The sequence below is a fragment of the Monodon monoceros genome, unplaced genomic scaffold, assembly GCF_005190385.1.
Source record: "Monodon monoceros isolate NGI ecotype Baffin Bay Population unplaced genomic scaffold, NGI_Narwhal_1 Super_Scaffold_14, whole genome shotgun sequence".
Lineage (NCBI taxonomy): Eukaryota > Metazoa > Chordata > Mammalia > Artiodactyla > Monodontidae > Monodon > Monodon monoceros.
This window is the reverse complement of record NW_021703770.1, coordinates 47,195,313-47,213,665: the sequence shown is the minus strand read 5'-3', so window position 1 is coordinate 47,213,665 and position 18,353 is coordinate 47,195,313. Positions and strand designations below refer to the sequence as shown.

Genomic DNA, 18,353 nt, shown 5'->3' with positions numbered 1-18,353 from the left:
TGTTACCTAGAAGGTTGAGATGCTACTAATCCAGGTGAGAAGTAAAAACAGCCTGCACTAAGGTAGATGCTAGTCTCCTGGGGCGACGTTACGATGGGTGTGGTAATTAGCTGTGCGAGGTGGAGTCGGAGGCTGGAGGCAAGGGTGACCCCTCTGGCTTATGCAGCACTTGGCTTGTGTGACCATTTGAGCCAGCAGTTTCCAATCCATGTCATCCTCCCTCTTTCCGCAACAATCTTCTTAGTTCCCGTGTGTCCGCTCTTGGGTAACTTACGTGGCTAACTACACAGTACAGCCGTAGGTGCTAGAATCACGAGTGTTCTGAAGGAAGCGTATTCCAGCCCGAGTGAGTGTTATGCCAAGCGCCGTCTTGCCTAGAGCCCTTTCTTTGCTTGTGCTCTGTTGTGCGGAGTGTTATTCCTCAGATATCTGCGTGTCTCTGCTCAAATGTTACCTTGCTCCAGAGGCCTTTCCCGATTCCCTCTCTCCAAATCAGGTCCCTCTGAACCCCATCCCCTGCCTTATTTTTTCCCAACCTTCTGTTATGAAAATTTACAAACACGCAGAAAAACTTAAAGAATTTTACAGTGAACACCCATATATCTCTATCTACCACTAGGTTCCCTAGTTGACATTTTACTCTGCTTGCTTTATCACACATCTTTTCATCTCTCCATTTGTCTAAAGTTTAAATATAATTTCCTGATAACTAAGTTGCACATACCAGTACATTTTGCCCCTCAAAACTTCGGCTTGCATATCGTTAACTAGAATTCAATATTTGCTTAAAGATTTTTTGGTAAAGTTTACATAGAAGGAAATGCATGAGTCTTAAATGTGCCATTTTGGTGAGTTTTGACAAATGCTCATTTGTCACACCTTTATTAGGATTAGAGTATTATCATCACCTCAGAAAGTTCTCCCAAGCTTTCAGTCAATCCCTGTCCCTACTTGGAGGGGGGGCAGCCACTGTTCCTCCTTAAAAGCTTTTTTCCACAGTAGATTATAGATTAGTTTTCCCTGTTGTATAACTTAACATAAATAGAATCAGTATGTACTCTTTTGACTAGGGTTCTTTTAATCACCATGATGTTATATGTATTACTTTTCTTTATAACACTTAAATCACCATGAGACATATATTTGTGTGTTTTTGTCAGTTTTCTCTCCACTAGACTGAAAAGGGGGCTTTATTTTGTCCATTTCTGCATTCCTCGTGCCTAAAACTATGCCTGCCATGTAGCAGGTACTCAATAAATATTTATAAGTGAATTAGTGCTTGATTAAATGATTTTGAGTGAGTGAGCAATTGGGCAAAAGCCCTGGCTTGTAAATGATTCGGAGGAAATAGTAACAAGGTCAAAAGCTACTGAAAATTCAAGTAAGGTAACTGAAAGGCACCCATTGAATTTAACAACAAAGAGATTACTTATTGTTGATCTCTGACAGAATGATTTCTGGGAAATAGAGCTGTATTCAGACTGCTGTGTGATGGAGTGAATGGAAGGGATGGAAGTGTGATAGAAAACTCTTTGAAAGAGTGAGAACTAATGCATAAAACTTTTTCCCTGTGAACACACAGGGAGAGAGGAGTGTTTGGTAGAAGTGAGCAAGAAAAGATACAGTATTGAGGAGTAGATTTTTGTTTTAAAAAATGGCAGTGACCTAAGGGTGGTCAGTTGCTGATGGGCAGGAGCCAGGAGAGAGATTGGCAAGCCATACAGGAGAGAGGGGCAACTGTTGGTCGTGGTTTATGAGAAGGCAAGTCTTACCACCTACCCCATTATCCAAGCTTGAAACCAGTAGTTACCCACTCAGCAACTAAATTCTATCATTTTTATTGTAATATATTTAACAAAATTCTTCCACATTTATTATTATTTTAACAAGGTCTTTCTTCAGCAGTAGGTTTTGGAAATTTATGAGAAAGGGAGGCTACATCTGAATACTAGGAAGGGAGAGTATTATGGTTGAAGGTGAGGTGTAGCTGTTATAAGTTAGCACTTATCCCCGTGAAATTAAAGAATTCTATTGAGAAGTCTCATCAATCAACCTGGTAATTTGCAGCTATTTGAGTGGTACTCATGAATTTCCACTGCAGGGATAATCTAGTCTCTGGCCAGTTCCAGCTCATCACTTTTATAGTACCCCCGGGTACAGCTGTAGTTGGCTGTCACTGTGAGTCTCCCACATCAAGCCTGAGACCACGCCCCTTTATCCCGGTACCGCCTTTTGCCCTGCCAGCACCTTCCTTCCTCATTGCTGCCCAAGGCTTGCTCTGGTCACCACTCACACACTGGGGACTCATTCTTGGCAACCGTCATGCCCCCCAAGGTAGACTCTCACTCTGGGAGTAAAAACTCAGGAAGTTGCCTTCCTGTGAATCGGCTGCCAGGGCAGGAGAGAAAAGCACACTGGGATCCTAGAGTCACTGGGTCAGGTGGTGAAACTGACCAGGCTCCTCCCCTGTGGGCCAGGAGTTCTTTGTCCCAAGAACGTTGTCAGCAGAGGGCAACTGGGTACACGGCATGTCCACAACCTGGGATGCCCTACCCCAGGAAGACAGGGTGGGGCATGACAGGAGTTTGTTTGTTTGCGGCACGCGGGCTTCTCACTGTTGTGGCCTCTCCCGTTGCGGAGCACAGGCTCCGGCCGCGCAGGATCAGTGGCCATGGCTCACGGGCCCAGCCGCTCCACGGCATGTGGGATCTGCCCGGACTGGGGCACGAACCCGTGTCCCCTGCATCGGCAGGCGGACTCTCAACCACTGCGCCACCAGGGAAACCGTCCCCTAATTTAAAATTTGTTTCTGATCACAAAACTAAGACATGACCAAATAAAACATTTAAATGATACAGAAACTTTTAAAGTACCCCTTAAGCTTACCACAGAGAGAGTGGTGTCTAAATATTATTCCAGTGGCATATATTTGCGAGCTTCTCTCGGTCATTGTTCCAGGCACTGGGTGTTCAGAGGGGCAAGAGAGCCCAAGACTCTGCTGCTGTGGAGCTAGTGTTACCGCAGGCTGACCAGCAGTGGCCTTGCATTAAAAACCTACTCAATAATGTCAGATAGTGACAGGTTCTATGAGAGGAAGGATAAAAGTAGGTGAAAAGGATAAAGAGCAACTATGTAAATTACTATTTTGCAAAGACTTGTAGAATTATTTTAAGAAAATGGAATCACACTCTACATACTATTTTTCAGTTGCTTTTTAAAACTTGGTCATATTTCCATGTCAGTACAAGTAGGTGCACACATTCACCAAATATTAATAAATGTTTAGTAAGCATCTCTTCTGTGGCAGACACTGTGCTATGTGCTATTAGTACACTGATGAGCAATATAGATAAAGGCCCAACCTTCGTGAAACTTTTCGTCTAAATGTGTAGGCTTAACCTTAATCCTTTTGAATGGGTTTATAGTATTTCCTTTTGTATTAATTATTGCTGTGTAACAAATTACCCTAAAATTTAGCAATTTACAACAACAAACATAATCTTACACAGTTTCTGAGGCTCAGGAATCTGGAAGTGGTTTAGCTGGGTGCTTTTGTGCAGTGTCGCTCATGAGGTTGCAGTCATCTGGAGGATGACTTTGCAAATCCAAGAGAGCTGAATTCTGGCCTGTCAGTGGGGAAAGCCAGGTCTACGCATTGGAGCCCCTGAAGCTCCCTTCAGGCTTCCACCCTGAAGGCCCAGGAATTGGCAGCATCAGATACCTTTGGAAGTGGCTGTGAAGACAGCACTGTAAACAGCAAGATTGTTTGAAAGTCACGTTGAGAAATGAATCCCTACTTTTCCTTCCTGCGGCTAGGACTGCTACCTTGCCCTAGGGGTTTCTTCTCTGGAGGTTCTCTGCATTTGGAACACCAGGCACAATTGAGGGCAAGGTACTGTACTACACCAGGGGACATAAGTGAACCTTTATGATGTTAATAATTGAATAAAGTTATAAGTGAATTTCCAAGCCCACATCCTTCTTTCATACCCAAATCCCAAAATACTGACAACCAGGATTTTACTATTCCACCCAGGAGACTGGAAGTGTCTTCTGTCAAAGCCTCCCCACGCCGCTGCCCAGAGACTAAAATACTGATAATCTGTTTGTTCACCAACAAAGTAGCCTCATTATATTGTCCTTCAATTAATTCCACAATCCACAAGCCCCACCTACAAAGCTCCTGGTCAGTTTTTTTGGTGCCCTACTCATTAGACGTCTGAGGGAAACCTTTTAATGTGAAGGGTAAAGATCAAAACAAACAACCTAGAAAATGCTCTTGAAGAAAACAGACTATTTTAATATTCTAAGAGGGACAAGAGTAGATGTAACATATTAAGGAAGAATGAGGTTTGTAAAAAGCTCTTGGAAACGTAATTCACTGGAAGATGTGGCTAATAAAGGTAAATGAATTTCCCAGAAAGTAGAACAAACATAAATTTATGAAGTAAAAGAAATGAAATAGAAAAATTAGAGGACCAGTTCAGAAGGTCTGATAAGAGAAGTTCCAGAAAGAGAAAATAGGAGGAAATATTTAACAAAATAACCAAAAATAACCCACCTTTTACAAACAAGAAGGAGGAACTTCCTTATGGAAAGGGCTCACCAAAACTCAGGATAATAAGTGAAAATAAATCTATATTAAGATAACTTGTTACGAAAATTTTAGTACATTGGGGCCAAAGGAAAAAATCATAAACATTTCCAGAGATTTAAAAAAAAATGGAGAAAAAGCAAATCTCATAATCATCAAATCTCATAAAGCGTTAGACTTCTCAGAATCAACACAAGAAGTTAGGAGACAATATGCCTTAAATGCTGAGGGAAATTATATTCAGCCTAGAATTCTGGATCTAGTCTCACTGTTAGTGTGCACACAGAATAAATACATTTCAGACATACTGGGTTTCCAAAAGTTTACTTCCCATGTAAGTTTACTTTCTGGGGAGGCTACCAGAATGCATGTTCCTCCAAATTTAGGTAAATAAAAGTGAAGGACGGGTTATCCAAGTGAAAGGAGTTACCAGCAAGATGATGAAAGGAAAGCTTGATGGCAGGTGTGACTGATAAAATACCCAATGAGCTTGAATTTTTTTTTTTTTTTTTTTTTTTGTGTTACGCGGGCCTCTCACTGTTGTGGCCCCTCCTGTTGCGGAGCACAGGCTCCAGACGCGCAGGTTCAGCGGCCATGGCTCACGGGCCCAGCCGCTCCGTGGCATGTGGGATCTTCCCGGACGGGGGCACGAACCCACGTCACTTGCATTGGCAGATGGACTCTCAACCACTGCGCCACCAGGGAAGCCCAGAGCTTGAATATTTTGAGAGGAGATTTATGCAACTAGAAAAGTATTTGTAGTTAAATTGATAAGTACGAAGAAAATAAGGAAATGGGAGGAAAGGAGACAAAGAAATCATGGTTTGTTCATAGCTCAGCTGTCAGGAGGGTTTACACAGTCATAATAATTATAAGGGAAGAACACAGTATATGTGTGTATTTGGAACAGTTGGAAGGAGGGTCCAGGTTACAGTGTATATGCGTACATCTGTGCAGGAAAGAGACTTAGAGCTTCACCTTTCATAGTGAGAAATCAATAAATTATGCTTGAAATTAAATTAGTAGAGTAAGCTTGTTAATAAGAAAAAAGAGGTAAATGCTAAAAGAATTGGCTAAAACAGTTGAAAATGTTGCCTTTGGGGAGTAGAAAATGAGATTGGGGACAGTAGGCACTATTGTTTTTTTGTAATGAGCCTCATAGACTATCTGATTGTTTAAATTGTGTGGAGGTTACATAATTATATAACTGTGAGATATATATTAAATAGTATGTGAAAGTATATATAATTTTGATAAAAATTAAAGCTAAATTAAAAGTAATAAAGAGTGTTTGTAAAGAAAGTTTGGAAACCAGGAAATTTTGATATAGAATAGCAGTACAAATTCAAGAACTGATTATAGGAATTAATACCTAAAAATAGCAAAAGTACCATTATCAGGAAGTTCTTGAAACTTGATATATTTTGTAGGTATTTGTTTTTGGCTGTTAAGCTTTCCTACAAATAAGTGACCCACTGGTATGTGTCCTAGGTATTCCAGAAATGTCTTTAAAATAATTCTGTATTTAAATCCTGCCTCCCCATGAACATTTATTATTATATAAAAACATATGAAGTAAATCTGAAATTTCAGGTTATTATTTTTAGTAAAATACTTATGAGGAATATCTAAATTTTTGTAGTTACAGGGTAGCATGAATGTTCCAGTGTAGGATTTTATACCACTGTTTCATAATAGATAATTTTAATAATCTATATGATCCTGAATCGGTTGTGAACTTGGGCATCTTTATTGTTCATGGTTACTGTTTAAGCTTGTTGTGGCTAATGTTTGTCAGATGCAGCTTAAACAAATGATTATTTTTTGCATGCCATTTAAAATATGTATGTATGTGTACACCTTGTTAGGGAATAACTTTAATACGGTCATTGTGTAGGAAAATAATTTAAAAATTAAAGGCCTCTCTAATCAAAAAGAAGTCAAATTAAATTGGATCCTTGTGTTTAAGAGAAAGGAAAATATTTTCCATTTATTCTACTTTCAGGTGAAAACAAGAATATTAAACTCAGAAATACCAGGTTTTTATTTTTTATGTTTAAAATTTTTCTTCTATACCATTTTAAGGAAAGACTGGAAAGGAAGAAACAGGGATCACAGAGGAGAAAATGAGGGTGGGGAAAATAAGAGATTGAGTGTCTTTGAGATAGAACAGAAAAAGATAAAATTGGATGTCCATAAACTCAGAGGCTTACCAAAGACAAGAGAGGGATAGTATGCACAAAAAGAAGACACTATATGCAGATAGAAGAAAGAATTTTCATGGAGCTGTGTCACCACATACTTTAAGGAGATTTCTGCTAAAATCTTTTAGATGTGTATTTTCTAAATTGCAAAAATGGATATTACTTCATTGACATTTTGTGCTCTGGGCATGATATTAGGCTGAAAGTTCCTCTGGTCTTGATTGAATTTCTGTTTTCTGATGATTTGGATTTCTGTAAATTAGTAACTTTTAAAAACTTTATGTATTATTCTGTCTTCCTCTGCTAACTGTACTTACTGAGTTGCCAGTACTGTTGATGAAAGGTGAATAATTAAGAACTTAAAAGGCACAATAGGGACTTTCCTGGTGGTGAAGTGGTTAAGACTCCACACTCCCAATGCAGGGGGCCGGAGTTCCATCCCTGGTCTGGGAACTAGATCCCACATGCATGTCTCAACTAAGAGTTCGCATGACACAACTAAGGAGCCTACGTGCCTCAACTAAGGAGCCAGTGAGCCTCAACTGAGGAGCCCTCGAGCCACAACTGAGGAGCCCACCTACCACAACTAAGACGCAGTGCAACTAAATAAATACATACGTAAATAAATATTTTTTTTAAAAAAGATATCTTCTTTAAAAAAAAACACAATAATTGAGAAAAGAAACAACTTTATTTTATGTATATATGTGACCTTTTAAAGTAAAACTTACCTGTAATTTTTTGGATTATAAGAAGGAACCATTTTTCAGATTGTCTTAGTTATCTTTTATTTTTGCTTTTTCATTGAAGGTGGGAACAGAGAAAAGATCCTCATGGTAGAACCTATTATGTGGATCATAACACTCGAACGACCACATGGGAGAGGCCACAACCTTTACCTCCAGGGTAATGTAGCATCTTATACATCTTCAGTTGTGTTTTATACATGTAATTTTAAAAGTTTATTTAATACAATATAAAATGATTCATTCTACATGTTATGTTTCCTTGATTTGCTTTTGTGAGTAATGAATGTTCAGTAGATGAGATTTGTTACATTGTGTCTCTTTTACAGTTAGTCTGAAGGGCTTCCAAGAGATTGTCAAACATTGGCATGAGTTTACTGAGAGTAGTTGTAGAATTTTGATCCAATTTGAGTCCTTGTTATTTTTTAAGGAATGAAAGTCATATTTAGGATAGTTTATATGTATGGTTCTCCATAGATAGGGATCTAAACTATGCTATTGAATGACACTTACGTAATAAATATTAGTATCATTCAAAATTATTATCTAAAAGATTGCTGCAAGTAAAATTGTATTATATTATGACTAAAATTATAGAGGGTTTTAAATGAAAAAGCATTTCTATTACATACTAAATAAAGTTTATGCTCTTAAGTGGTCATTCAAGGTCATTCACAAACTGTCCTTCCAGATGCAACTCAGGGTCCACCAATATAAAACATATTCAAAGTCCAGAAACTTCAGGACAAGAACTATGCTATTTTTGTGAGATTGGTTGCTGAAAGGATACTGAAATCATATAAATTAATGACATAAATTGGCTTAAGGTGAACTAAACTCTGGAGGATAGGGAGAATTCTGGCTGGTAGAGAAGGGCATTCTGTTCTGAGGGGATATTAAAACAAAGGCATGACAGAATGAAACATATGACAAATTTGGGGCCAGCAAGTAATTGATTTGGCTCTCATATGGGTCCCTTGAAAGACCTTAAGGGAGTTAAGGCTGAAATGGCGAATGGGTTCATTTTTATGCCATGCCAGAGAACGGTGATAGGTGGAACAGCATGGCTCGATCTGCACTTTAGTTCAGCAGCAGTGTAACCGTGAAAGGTAGGTTAAAAAGCTATATAAGTTGAGTTAAAACCCTTTACATGGGCAGGAATGATAGAGGCAGATTGCTAGGTATACAGTAAACACTCAGTAAATGTTTATCAAAAAAAGAGGGAGAAAGTATAGTCATACTGTTACTGTTCAGTCTATGGCCTCTTTTTTAGACAGCCCTTAGAAATCATATAGGGAAGAATGGGAAAGTAGTTTAGCTAAAATAGATAGCAAGTGTTACATGTTCATAATTTTTCTGAGGAGTATCAGTATTTACATTCTTTTAAACTTAGCTCTTGGACTTGATTTTTAAATTATTTAAGTGAAGTATTACCTAACTACTTTCCAGTTTCTTATAGTAAGAAATTATTGTTTATTTTCATTTTTACTATTGCTTATTTTATTTTTGGTAGTTGGGAAAGAAGAGTTGATGATCGGGGAAGAGTTTATTATGTAGATCATAACACCAGGACAACAACCTGGCAGCGGCCTACCATGGAATCTGTGCGGAATTTTGAACAGTGGCAGTCTCAGCGGAACCAACTGCAGGGAGCTATGCAACAGTTCAACCAACGATACCTCTACTCGGTAATTAGGAAATTATAAGATTTTAATACAGCTTTTCCTCCAGGCTTTTCCCTTTTCTATCTTTGTGATTTAGTCTTCTTTTAGTTACAATCATTTGGTTTGCTTTAAACAAAACCAGTTACCTCCTGATTTTACTTAGGGCCAGTCTTGCATATTCCAGCTATTCTGATTCCCATCCCAGATTCTCAGAAATGCTTTTATCTGTTTTGGCCCACCAAATATATATTCTTGGGATTGGACGTAGTTTTGTTCCAAAAAAAATCTAAGGCTGTCTGAAACTTTGACCAATTGGTGATCTATTTATTGCCATAAGCAAACATCCATAAGAATGGGGGGTGGAGGGGACTTCTGTTAAATAGGTTTGATCGCAAGAAGTAGAAAATATAAATTTTAAGTACTGGGCATCTCTAGATAGTGTTTTGAGGCAACTTGAAACCCCAAAATGTAGAAAGGAATTAGGAAAGATACAAAAAGAAAACTTAACTCTTCAGAATCCTACCTCAGGATGGCTCATTCAACTCCACTTTCTTTGGAGGTTAAATAATAAGTTCTCATTTGCGGGTTGATCCACTCTCCTGGTTGTCTATAGCCAGCAGAGAGACAGTGGGCCAACTCAGCTTGCACAGCATCTTGTGCTGTAAATTTCTGGTTCTTTAGCAACTTATACAGAAGTCTGTGGTCAGGTTCCATCGTTAGCTGTATATAGTAAACAAATTATGTACTGTGTGTGTGTTTTGGTTGGACTTTGTTGTATGTATGAAAATCTTAGGGAAACGGCAGAATTAGGCAAGTTGTGTATCAGAAGTGTGTTCTACACATAATAGAACATCTTTAGCCAGATTGAGGTTTATTATCTAAATAATACTGAGTACAATTAAAAGTATCTATTACAAGGTTATAAAATATCAAGATGCATACACTTTATCATTAAGAAATGATTTTTCAGGTAATGATTTTTATATTTGACATTCTTTAAAAATTGATGGTAAAATGTTTATATTTCCTTTTGAATGTATTTCTGGGTTGTAATAATGTATATGCATTACTGTATGTATGAATATATAAAAGCTATTAATACTAAGGTAAAAGTTTACTTGTATAAAGATAATTCTAGCGTTTAATATTTATTAATAGGCATTTTTTGTGTGTGTTTTTTTAAAAATTTTTTTAACATCTTTAAAGCAGTATAATTGCTTTACAATGGTGTGTTAGTTTCTGCTTTATAACAAAGTGAATCAGTTATACATATACATATGTTCCCATATCTCTTCCGACTTGCGTCTCCCTCCCTCCCACCCTTCCTATCCCACTCCTCTGGGTGGTCACAAACCACCTAGGTGATCTCCCTGTGCTATGCGGCTGCTTCCCGCTAGCTATCTGTTTTACGTTTGGTAGTGTATATGTCCATGCCACTCTCTCACTTTGTCACAGCTTACCCTTCCCCCTCCCCATATCCTCAAGTCCATGCTCTAGTAGGCCTGTGTCTTTATTCCCATCTTACCGCTAGGTTCTTCATAACATTTTTTTTTTTCCCTAAGATTCCATATATATGTATTAGCATACAGTATTTGTTTCTCTCCTTCTGACTTACTTCACTTTGTATGACAGACAGAGGTCTATCCACCTCACTACAAATAACTCAATTTCGTTTCTTTTTATGGCTGAGTAATATTCCATTGTATATATGTGCCACATCTTCTTTATCCATTTATCTGTTGATGGACACTAAGGTTGCTTCCATGTCCTAGCTATTGTCAATAGAGCTGCAGTGAACATTTTGGTACGTGACTCTTTTTGAATTATGGTTTTCTCAGGGTATATGCCCAGTAGTGGGATTGCTGGGTCATATGGTAGTTCTATTTGTAGTTTTTTAAGGAACCTCCATGCTGTTCTCCATAGTGGCTGTATCAATTTACATTCCCACCAACAGTGCAAGAGTGTTCCCTTTTCTCCACACCCTCTCCAGCATTTATTGTTTCTAGATTTTTTGATGATGGCCATTCTGACTGGTGTGAGATGATATCTCATTGTAGTTTTGATTTGCATTTCCCTAATGATTAATGATGTTGAACATTCCTTCAGGTGTTTGTTGGCAGTCTGTATATCTTCTTTGGAGAAATGTCTATTTAGGTCTTCTGCCTATTTTTGGATTGGGTTGTTTTTTTGTTATTGAGCTGCTTGTAGATTTTGGAGATTAATCCTTTGTCAGTTGCTTCATTTGCAAACACTTTCTCCCATTCTGAGGGTTGTCTTTTGGTCTTGTTTATGGTTTCCTTTGCTGTACAAAAGCTTTGAAGTTTCATTAGGTCCCATTTGTTTATTTTTGTTTTTATTTCCATTTTTCTAGGAGGTGGGTCAAAAAGGATCTTGCTGTGATTTATGTCATAGAGTGTTCTGCCTATGTTTTCCTCTAAGAGTTTGATAGTTTCTGGCCTTATATTTAGGCCTGTAATCCATTTTGAGCTTATTTTTGTGTATGGTTTTAGGGAGTGTTCTAATCTCATACTTTTACATGTACCTGTCCAGTTTTCCCAGCACCACTTATTGAAGAGGCTGTCTTTTCTCTACTGTATATTCTTGCCTCCTTTATCAAAGATAAGGTGACCATATATGCGTGGGTTTATCTCTGGGCTTTCTATCCTGTTCCACTGATCTATATTTCTGTTTTTGTGCCAGTACCATACTGTCTTGATTACTGTAGCTTTGTAGTATAGTCTGAAGTCAGGGAGCCTGATTCCTCCAGCTCCATTTTTCGTTCTCAAGGTTGCTTTGGCTATTCGGGGTCTTTTATGTTTCCATACAAATTGTGAAATTTGTTGTTCTAGTTCTGTGAAAAATGCCAGTGATAGTTTGATAGGGATTGCATTGAATCTGTAGATTGCTTTGGGTAGTAGAGTCATTTTCACAATGTTGATTCTTCCAATCCAAGAACATGGTATATCTCTCCATCTATTTGTATCATCTTTAATTTCTTTCATCAGTGTCTTATAATTTTCTGCATACAGGTCTTTTGTCTCCTTAGGTAGGTTTATTCCTAGATATTTTATTCTTTTTGTTGCAATGGTAAATGGGAGTGTTTTCTTAATTTCTCTTTCAAATTTTTCATCATTAGTGTATAGGAATGCCAGAGATTTCTGTGCATTAATTTTGTATCCTGCTACTTTACCAAATTCATTGATTAGCTCTAGTAGTTTTCTGGTAGCATCTTTAGGATACTCTATGTAGAGTATCATGTCATCTGCAAACAGTGACAGCTTTACTTCTTCTTTTCTGATTTGGATTCCTTTTATTTCTTTTTCTTCTCTGATTGCTGTGGCTAAAACTTCCAAAACTATGTTGAATAATAGTGGCGAGAGTGGGCAACCTTGTCTTGTTCCTGATCTTAGTGGAAATGCTTTCTGTTTTTCACCATTGAGGACGATGTTGGCTGTGGATTTGTCATATATGGCTTTTATTATGTTGAGGAAAGTTCCCTCTATGCCTACTTTGTGCAGGGTTTTTATCATAAATGGGTGTTGAATTTTGTCAAAAGCTTTCTCTGCATCTATTGAGATGATCATATGGTTTTTCTCCTTCAGTTTGTTAATATGGTGTATCACGTTGATTGATTTGCATATATTGAAGAATCCTTGCATTCCTGGAATAAACCCCACTTGATCATGGTATATGATTCTTTTAATGTGCTGTTGGATTCTGTTTGCTAGTATTTTGTTGAGGATGTCTGCATCTATGTTCATCAGTGATATTGGCCTGTAGTTTTCTTTCTTTGTGACATCTTTGTCTGGTTTTGGTATCAGGGTGATGGTGGCCTCGTAGAATGAGTTTGGGAGCGTTCTTCCCTCTGCTATATTTTGGAAGAGTTTGAGAAGGATAGGTGTTAGCTCTTCTCTAAATGTTTGATAGAATTTGCCTGTGAAGCCATCTGGTCCTGGGCTTTTGTTTGTTGAAAGATTTTTAATCACAGTTTCAATTTCAGTGCTTGTGATTGGTCTGTTCATATTTTCTATGTCTTCCTGGTTCAGTCTCAGCAGGCTGTGGAATTCTAAGAATTTGTCCATTTCTTCCAGGTTGTCCATTTTATTGGCATAGAGTTGCTTGTAGTAATCTCTCATGATCCTTTGCCTTTCTGCAGTGTCAGTTGTTACTTCTCCTTTTTCATTTCTAATTCTGTTGATTTGGGTCTTCTCCCTTTTTTTCTTGATGAGTCTGGCTAATGGTTTATCAATTTTGTTTATTTTCTCAAAGAACCAACTTTTAGTTTTATTGATCTTTGCTATCGTTTCCTTCATTTCTTTTTCATTTCATGATCTGATTTTTATGACTTCTTTTCTTCTGCTAACTTTGGGGGTTTTTTGTTCTTCTTTCTCTGATTGCATTAGGTGCAAGGTTAGGTTGTTTATTTGAGATGTTTCCTGTTTGTTAAGGTAGGATTGTATTGCTATAAACTTCCCTCTTAGAACTGCTTTTGCTGCATTCCATAGGTTTTGGGTCGTCGTGTCTCCATTGTCATTTGTTTCTACGTATTTTTTGATTTCTTCAGTGATCACTTCGTTATTAAGTAGTGTATTGTTTAGCCTCCACGTGTTTGTAATTTTTACAGATATTTTCATGTAAGTGATATCTAGTCTCATAGCGTTGAGGTCGGAAAAGATAGTTGATACGATTTCAGTTTTCTTAAATTTACCAAGGCTTGATTTGTGACCCAAGATATGATCTATCCTAGAGAATGTTCCATGAGCACTTGAGAAAAATGTGTATTCTGCTGTTTTTGGATGGAATGTCCTATAAATATCAGTTAAGTCCATCTTCTTTAATGTATCATTTAGAGCTTGTGTTTCCTTGTTTATTTTCATTTTGAATGATCTGTCCATTGGTGAAAGTGGGGTATTAAAGTCCCCTCCTATGAATGTGTTACTGTCGATTTCCCCTTTTATGGCTGTTAGTATTTGCCTTATGTATTGAGGTGCTCCTATGTTGGGTGCATAAATATTTACAATTGTTATATCTTCTTCTTCCATTGATCCCTTGATCATTATGTAGTGTCCTTCTTTGTCTTTGTTTTAAAGTCTGTTTTGTCTGATATGAGAATTGCTACTCCAGCTTTCTTTTTTTTTTTTTTTTCTGCGGTATGTGTGCCTCTCACTGTTGTGGCCTCTCCCATTGCAGAGCACAGGCTCCGGACGCACAGGCTCAGCAGCCATGGCTCATGGGCCTAGGTGCTCCGTGGCATGTGGGATCCTCCCGAACAGGGCACGAACTTGGGTCCCCTGCTTCGGCAGGCAGACTCCCAACCACTGCGCCACCAGGGAAGCCCTCCAGCTTTCTTTTGATTTCCATTTGCATGGAATATCTTTTTCCATCCCTTCACTTTCAGTCTGTATGTGTCCGTAGGTCTGAAGTGGGTCTCTTGTAGACAGCATATATATGGGTCTTGTTTTTGTATCCATTCAGCCAGTCTGTGTCTTTTGGTGGGAGCATTTAATCCATTTATATTTAAGGTAATTATCGATATGTATGTTCCTATTCCCATATACTTAATTGTTTTGGGTTTGTTATTGTAGGTCTTTTCCTTCTCTTGTGTTTCTTGCCTAGGGAAGTTCCTTTAGCATTTGTTGTAAAGCTGGTTTGGTGGTGCTGAACTCTCTCAGCTTTTTCTTGTCTGTAAAGGTTTTAATTTCTTCATCAAATCTGAATGAGAACCTTGCTGGGTAGAGTAATCTTGGTTGTAGGTTTTTCTTCTTCATCACTTTAAATATGTCCTGCCACTCCCTTCTGGCTTGCAGAGTTTCTGCTGAAAGATCAGCTTTTAACCTTATGGGGATTCCCTTTGTGTGTTATTTGTTGTTTTTCCCTTGTTGCTTTTAATATGTTTTTTTTGTATTTAATTTTTGATAGTTTGATTAATATGTGTCTTGGCATGTTTCTCCTTGGATTTATCCTGTATGGGACTCTCTGTGCTCCCTGGACTTGATTAACTATTTCCTTTCCCATATTAGGGAAGTTTTCAACTATAATCTCTTCAAATATTTACTCAGTCCCTTTCTTTTTCTCTTCTTCTTCTGGGACCCCTATAATTCGAATGTTGGTGTGTTTAATGTTGTCTCAGAGGTCTCTGAGACTTTCCTCAGTTCTTTTCATTCTTTTTTCTTTATTCTGCTCTGCAGTAGTTATTTCCACTGTTTTATCTTCCAGGTCACTTATCCGTTCTCCTGCCTCCGTTATTCTGCTATTGATCCCTTCTAGAGTATTTTTAATTTCATTTATTGTGTTGTTCATCATTGCTTGTTCCTCTTTAGTTCTTCTAGGTCCTTGTTAAATGTTTCTTTCATTTTCTGTACTCTATTTCCAAGATTTTGGATCATCTTTACTATCATTATTCTGAATTACTTTTCAGGTAGACTCCCTATTTCCTCTTCATTTGTTAGGTCTGGTGGGCTTTTATCTTGCTCCTTCATCTGCTGTGTGTTTTTCTGTCTTCTCATTTTGCTTATCTTACTGTGTTTGGGGTCTCCTTTTTGCAGGCTGCAGGTTCGTAGTTCCTCTTGTTTTTGGTGTCTGTCCCCAGTGGCTAAAGTGGGTTCAGTGGGTTGTGTAGGCTTCCTGGTGGAGGGGACTAGTGCCTGTGTTCTGGTGGATGAGGCTGGATCTTGTCTTTCTGGTGGGCAGGTCCACGTCTGGTGGTGTGTTTTGGGGTGTCTGTGGTCTTACTATGGTTTTAGGCAGCCTCTCTGCTAATGGGTGGGGTTGTGTTCCTGTCTTGCTAGTTGTTTGGCATAGGGTGTCCAGCACTGTAGCTTGCTGGTCATTGAGTGAAGTTGGGTGCTGGTGTTGAGTTGGAGATCTCTGGGAGATTTTTGCCGTTTCATATTACGTGGAGCTGGGAGGTCTTTCGTGGACCAGTGTCCTGAAATTGGCTCTCCGACCTCAGAGGCACAGCACTGACTCCTGGCTGGAGCACCAAGAGCCTTTCAGCCACATGGCTCAGAATAAAAGGGAGAAAAAGTTGAAAGAAAGAAAGAAAGAAAGAGGGAGAGGGGGAGGGGGAGAGGGAGAGAAAGAAAGAAAGGGGATAAAATAAAGTACGATAAAATAAAATAAAGTTATTAAAATAAGTTATTAAGAAAAAAAATTTTTTTAAGTAAAAAAACAAAGAAAAAGAAACGGACGGACAGAACCCTAGGACAGATGGTGAAGGCAAAGCTATACAGACAAAATCTTACATAGAAGCATACACATACCCATTCACAAAAAGAGAAAAAGGGGAAAAAATAATATATCTTGCTCTCAGAGTTCACCTCCTCAGTTTGGGATGATTTGTTGTCTGTTCAGGTGTTCCACAGATGCAGGGTACAGCAAGTTGATTGTGGAGATTTAATCCGCTGCTTCTGTGGCTGCTGGGAGGGATTTCCCTTACTCTTCTTTGTTCTCACAGCTCCCGGGGCTCAGCTTTGGATTTGGCCCCGCCTCTTCGTGTAGGTCACCGGAGGGCGTCTGTTCTTTGCTCAAACAGGACGGGGTTAAAGGAGCAGCTGGTTCGGGGGCTCTGGCTCCCTCAGGCTGGGGGGAGGGAGGGGTACGGATGCGGGGCGAGCCTGCGGCGGCAGAGGCCAGCATGACGTTGCACCAGCTGAGGCCCGCCGTGCGTTCTCCTGGGGATGTTGTCCCTGGATCACGGAACCCTGGCTGTCGTGGGCTGCACAGGGTCCTGGCGGGGGAGGTGTGGAGAGTGACCTGTGCTCGCACACAGGCTTCTTGGTGGCGGCAGCAGCAGCCTTAGCGTCTCATGCCCGTCTCTGGGGTCCCCACTTTTAGCCGTGGCTCGTGCCCATCTCTGGAGCTCCTTTAAGCAGCACCCTTTATCCCCTCTCCTCGCTCACCAGGAAACAAAGAGGGAAGAAAAAGTCCCTTGCCTCTTTGGCAGGTCCAGACTTTTCCCCGGACTCCCTCCCGGCTAGCCTCCCTCCCGGCTAGCCGTAGTGCACTAACCCCTTCAGGCAGTCCTCTCCCTGCCCTCCGACACCGACCGAAGTCCGAATTCCAAGCCTCAGCTCCCAGCCCCCGCCTGCCCCGGAGTGTGAGCAGAGAAGCCTCTGGGGCTGGTGAGTGCCGGTCTGCACGGATCCTCTGTGCGGGAATCTCTCCGCTTTGCCCTCCAAACCCCTGTTGCTGCGACCTCGTCTGTGGCTCCGAAGCCCCCCACCTCCACGCCGCCCCAAGTCTCTGCCCACGAATGGGCTTCCTAGTGTGTGGAAACCTTTCCTCCTTCATGGCTCCCTCCCACTGGTGCAGGTCCTGTCCCTATTCTTTTGTCTCTGTTTATTCTTTTTTCTTTTGCCCTACCCAGGTACATGGGGAGTTTCTTGCCTTTTGGGAGGTCTGAGGTCTTCTGCCAGCGTTCAGTAGGTGTTCTATAGGAGCAGTTCCACGTGTAGATGTATTTCTGATATATCTGTGGGGAGGAAGGTGATCTCTGCGTCTTACTCTTCTGCCACCTTCCTCCCAATCTAGGCATTTGTTTTAAAAAGAACTGTGATAATTATTTTATTTTTAAACAAATAATGTTACCTCATTTTAACACTACAATTTTCTTTCTTTTTTTTTTCTTCCATTTTTAAAGTCTTTATTGAATTCGTTACAGTATTGCTTCTGTTTTATGTTTTGGTTTTTTGGCGGCGAGGCATGTGGGATCCTAGCTCCCTGATCAGGGATCCAACCCACACTCCCTAACACTATAATTTTCTATATGCTCTTTTCTCATGTCATTTCACTCCTGTGGACTATTATGGAAGGGCTAAGAGATTAAAGTACTGATGTAGATATATTATTTGTAAATCATTTTAGAAAAACTATTAATTTTATCACTTAATTGACTCCTCTTAACTCATGATAGTTTTAGGACTTTGTGTCTTGAAATTATTATATTCACATTCCTTTATCGTGTTTTTTAGAAAATTACTATAAAATGTGATTCTGCCAAGTGCTTAAGTTTATGCTTTTATATTAAAAACCTGTTTTTTAAATTTCTCCTCCCAACCCTTTTCTCCAATTAGGCTTCAATGTTAGCTGCAGAAAATGACCCATATGGGCCTTTGCCACCAGGCTGGGGTAAGCTAATATGTTG

The 18,353-nt window shown here is 39.4% G+C and overlaps 1 protein-coding gene across 5 annotated transcripts in view; it reads left to right on the top strand.

Annotated features, from left to right (window-relative positions):
- Positions 1-18,353, top strand: part of WWP1 (WW domain containing E3 ubiquitin protein ligase 1) — a 116,789-nt gene that overhangs the window by 66,163 nt on the left and 32,273 nt on the right. For all 5 annotated transcript variants that reach the window (XM_029222519.1, XM_029222516.1, XM_029222518.1 and 2 more), the window contains 3 exons: positions 7,609-7,704; positions 9,058-9,232; positions 18,283-18,337. In XM_029222519.1, the coding sequence (XP_029078352.1) occupies positions 7,609-7,704; positions 9,058-9,232; positions 18,283-18,337 (326 nt within the window). The remainder of the gene's footprint in view (positions 1-7,608; positions 7,705-9,057; positions 9,233-18,282; positions 18,338-18,353) is intronic.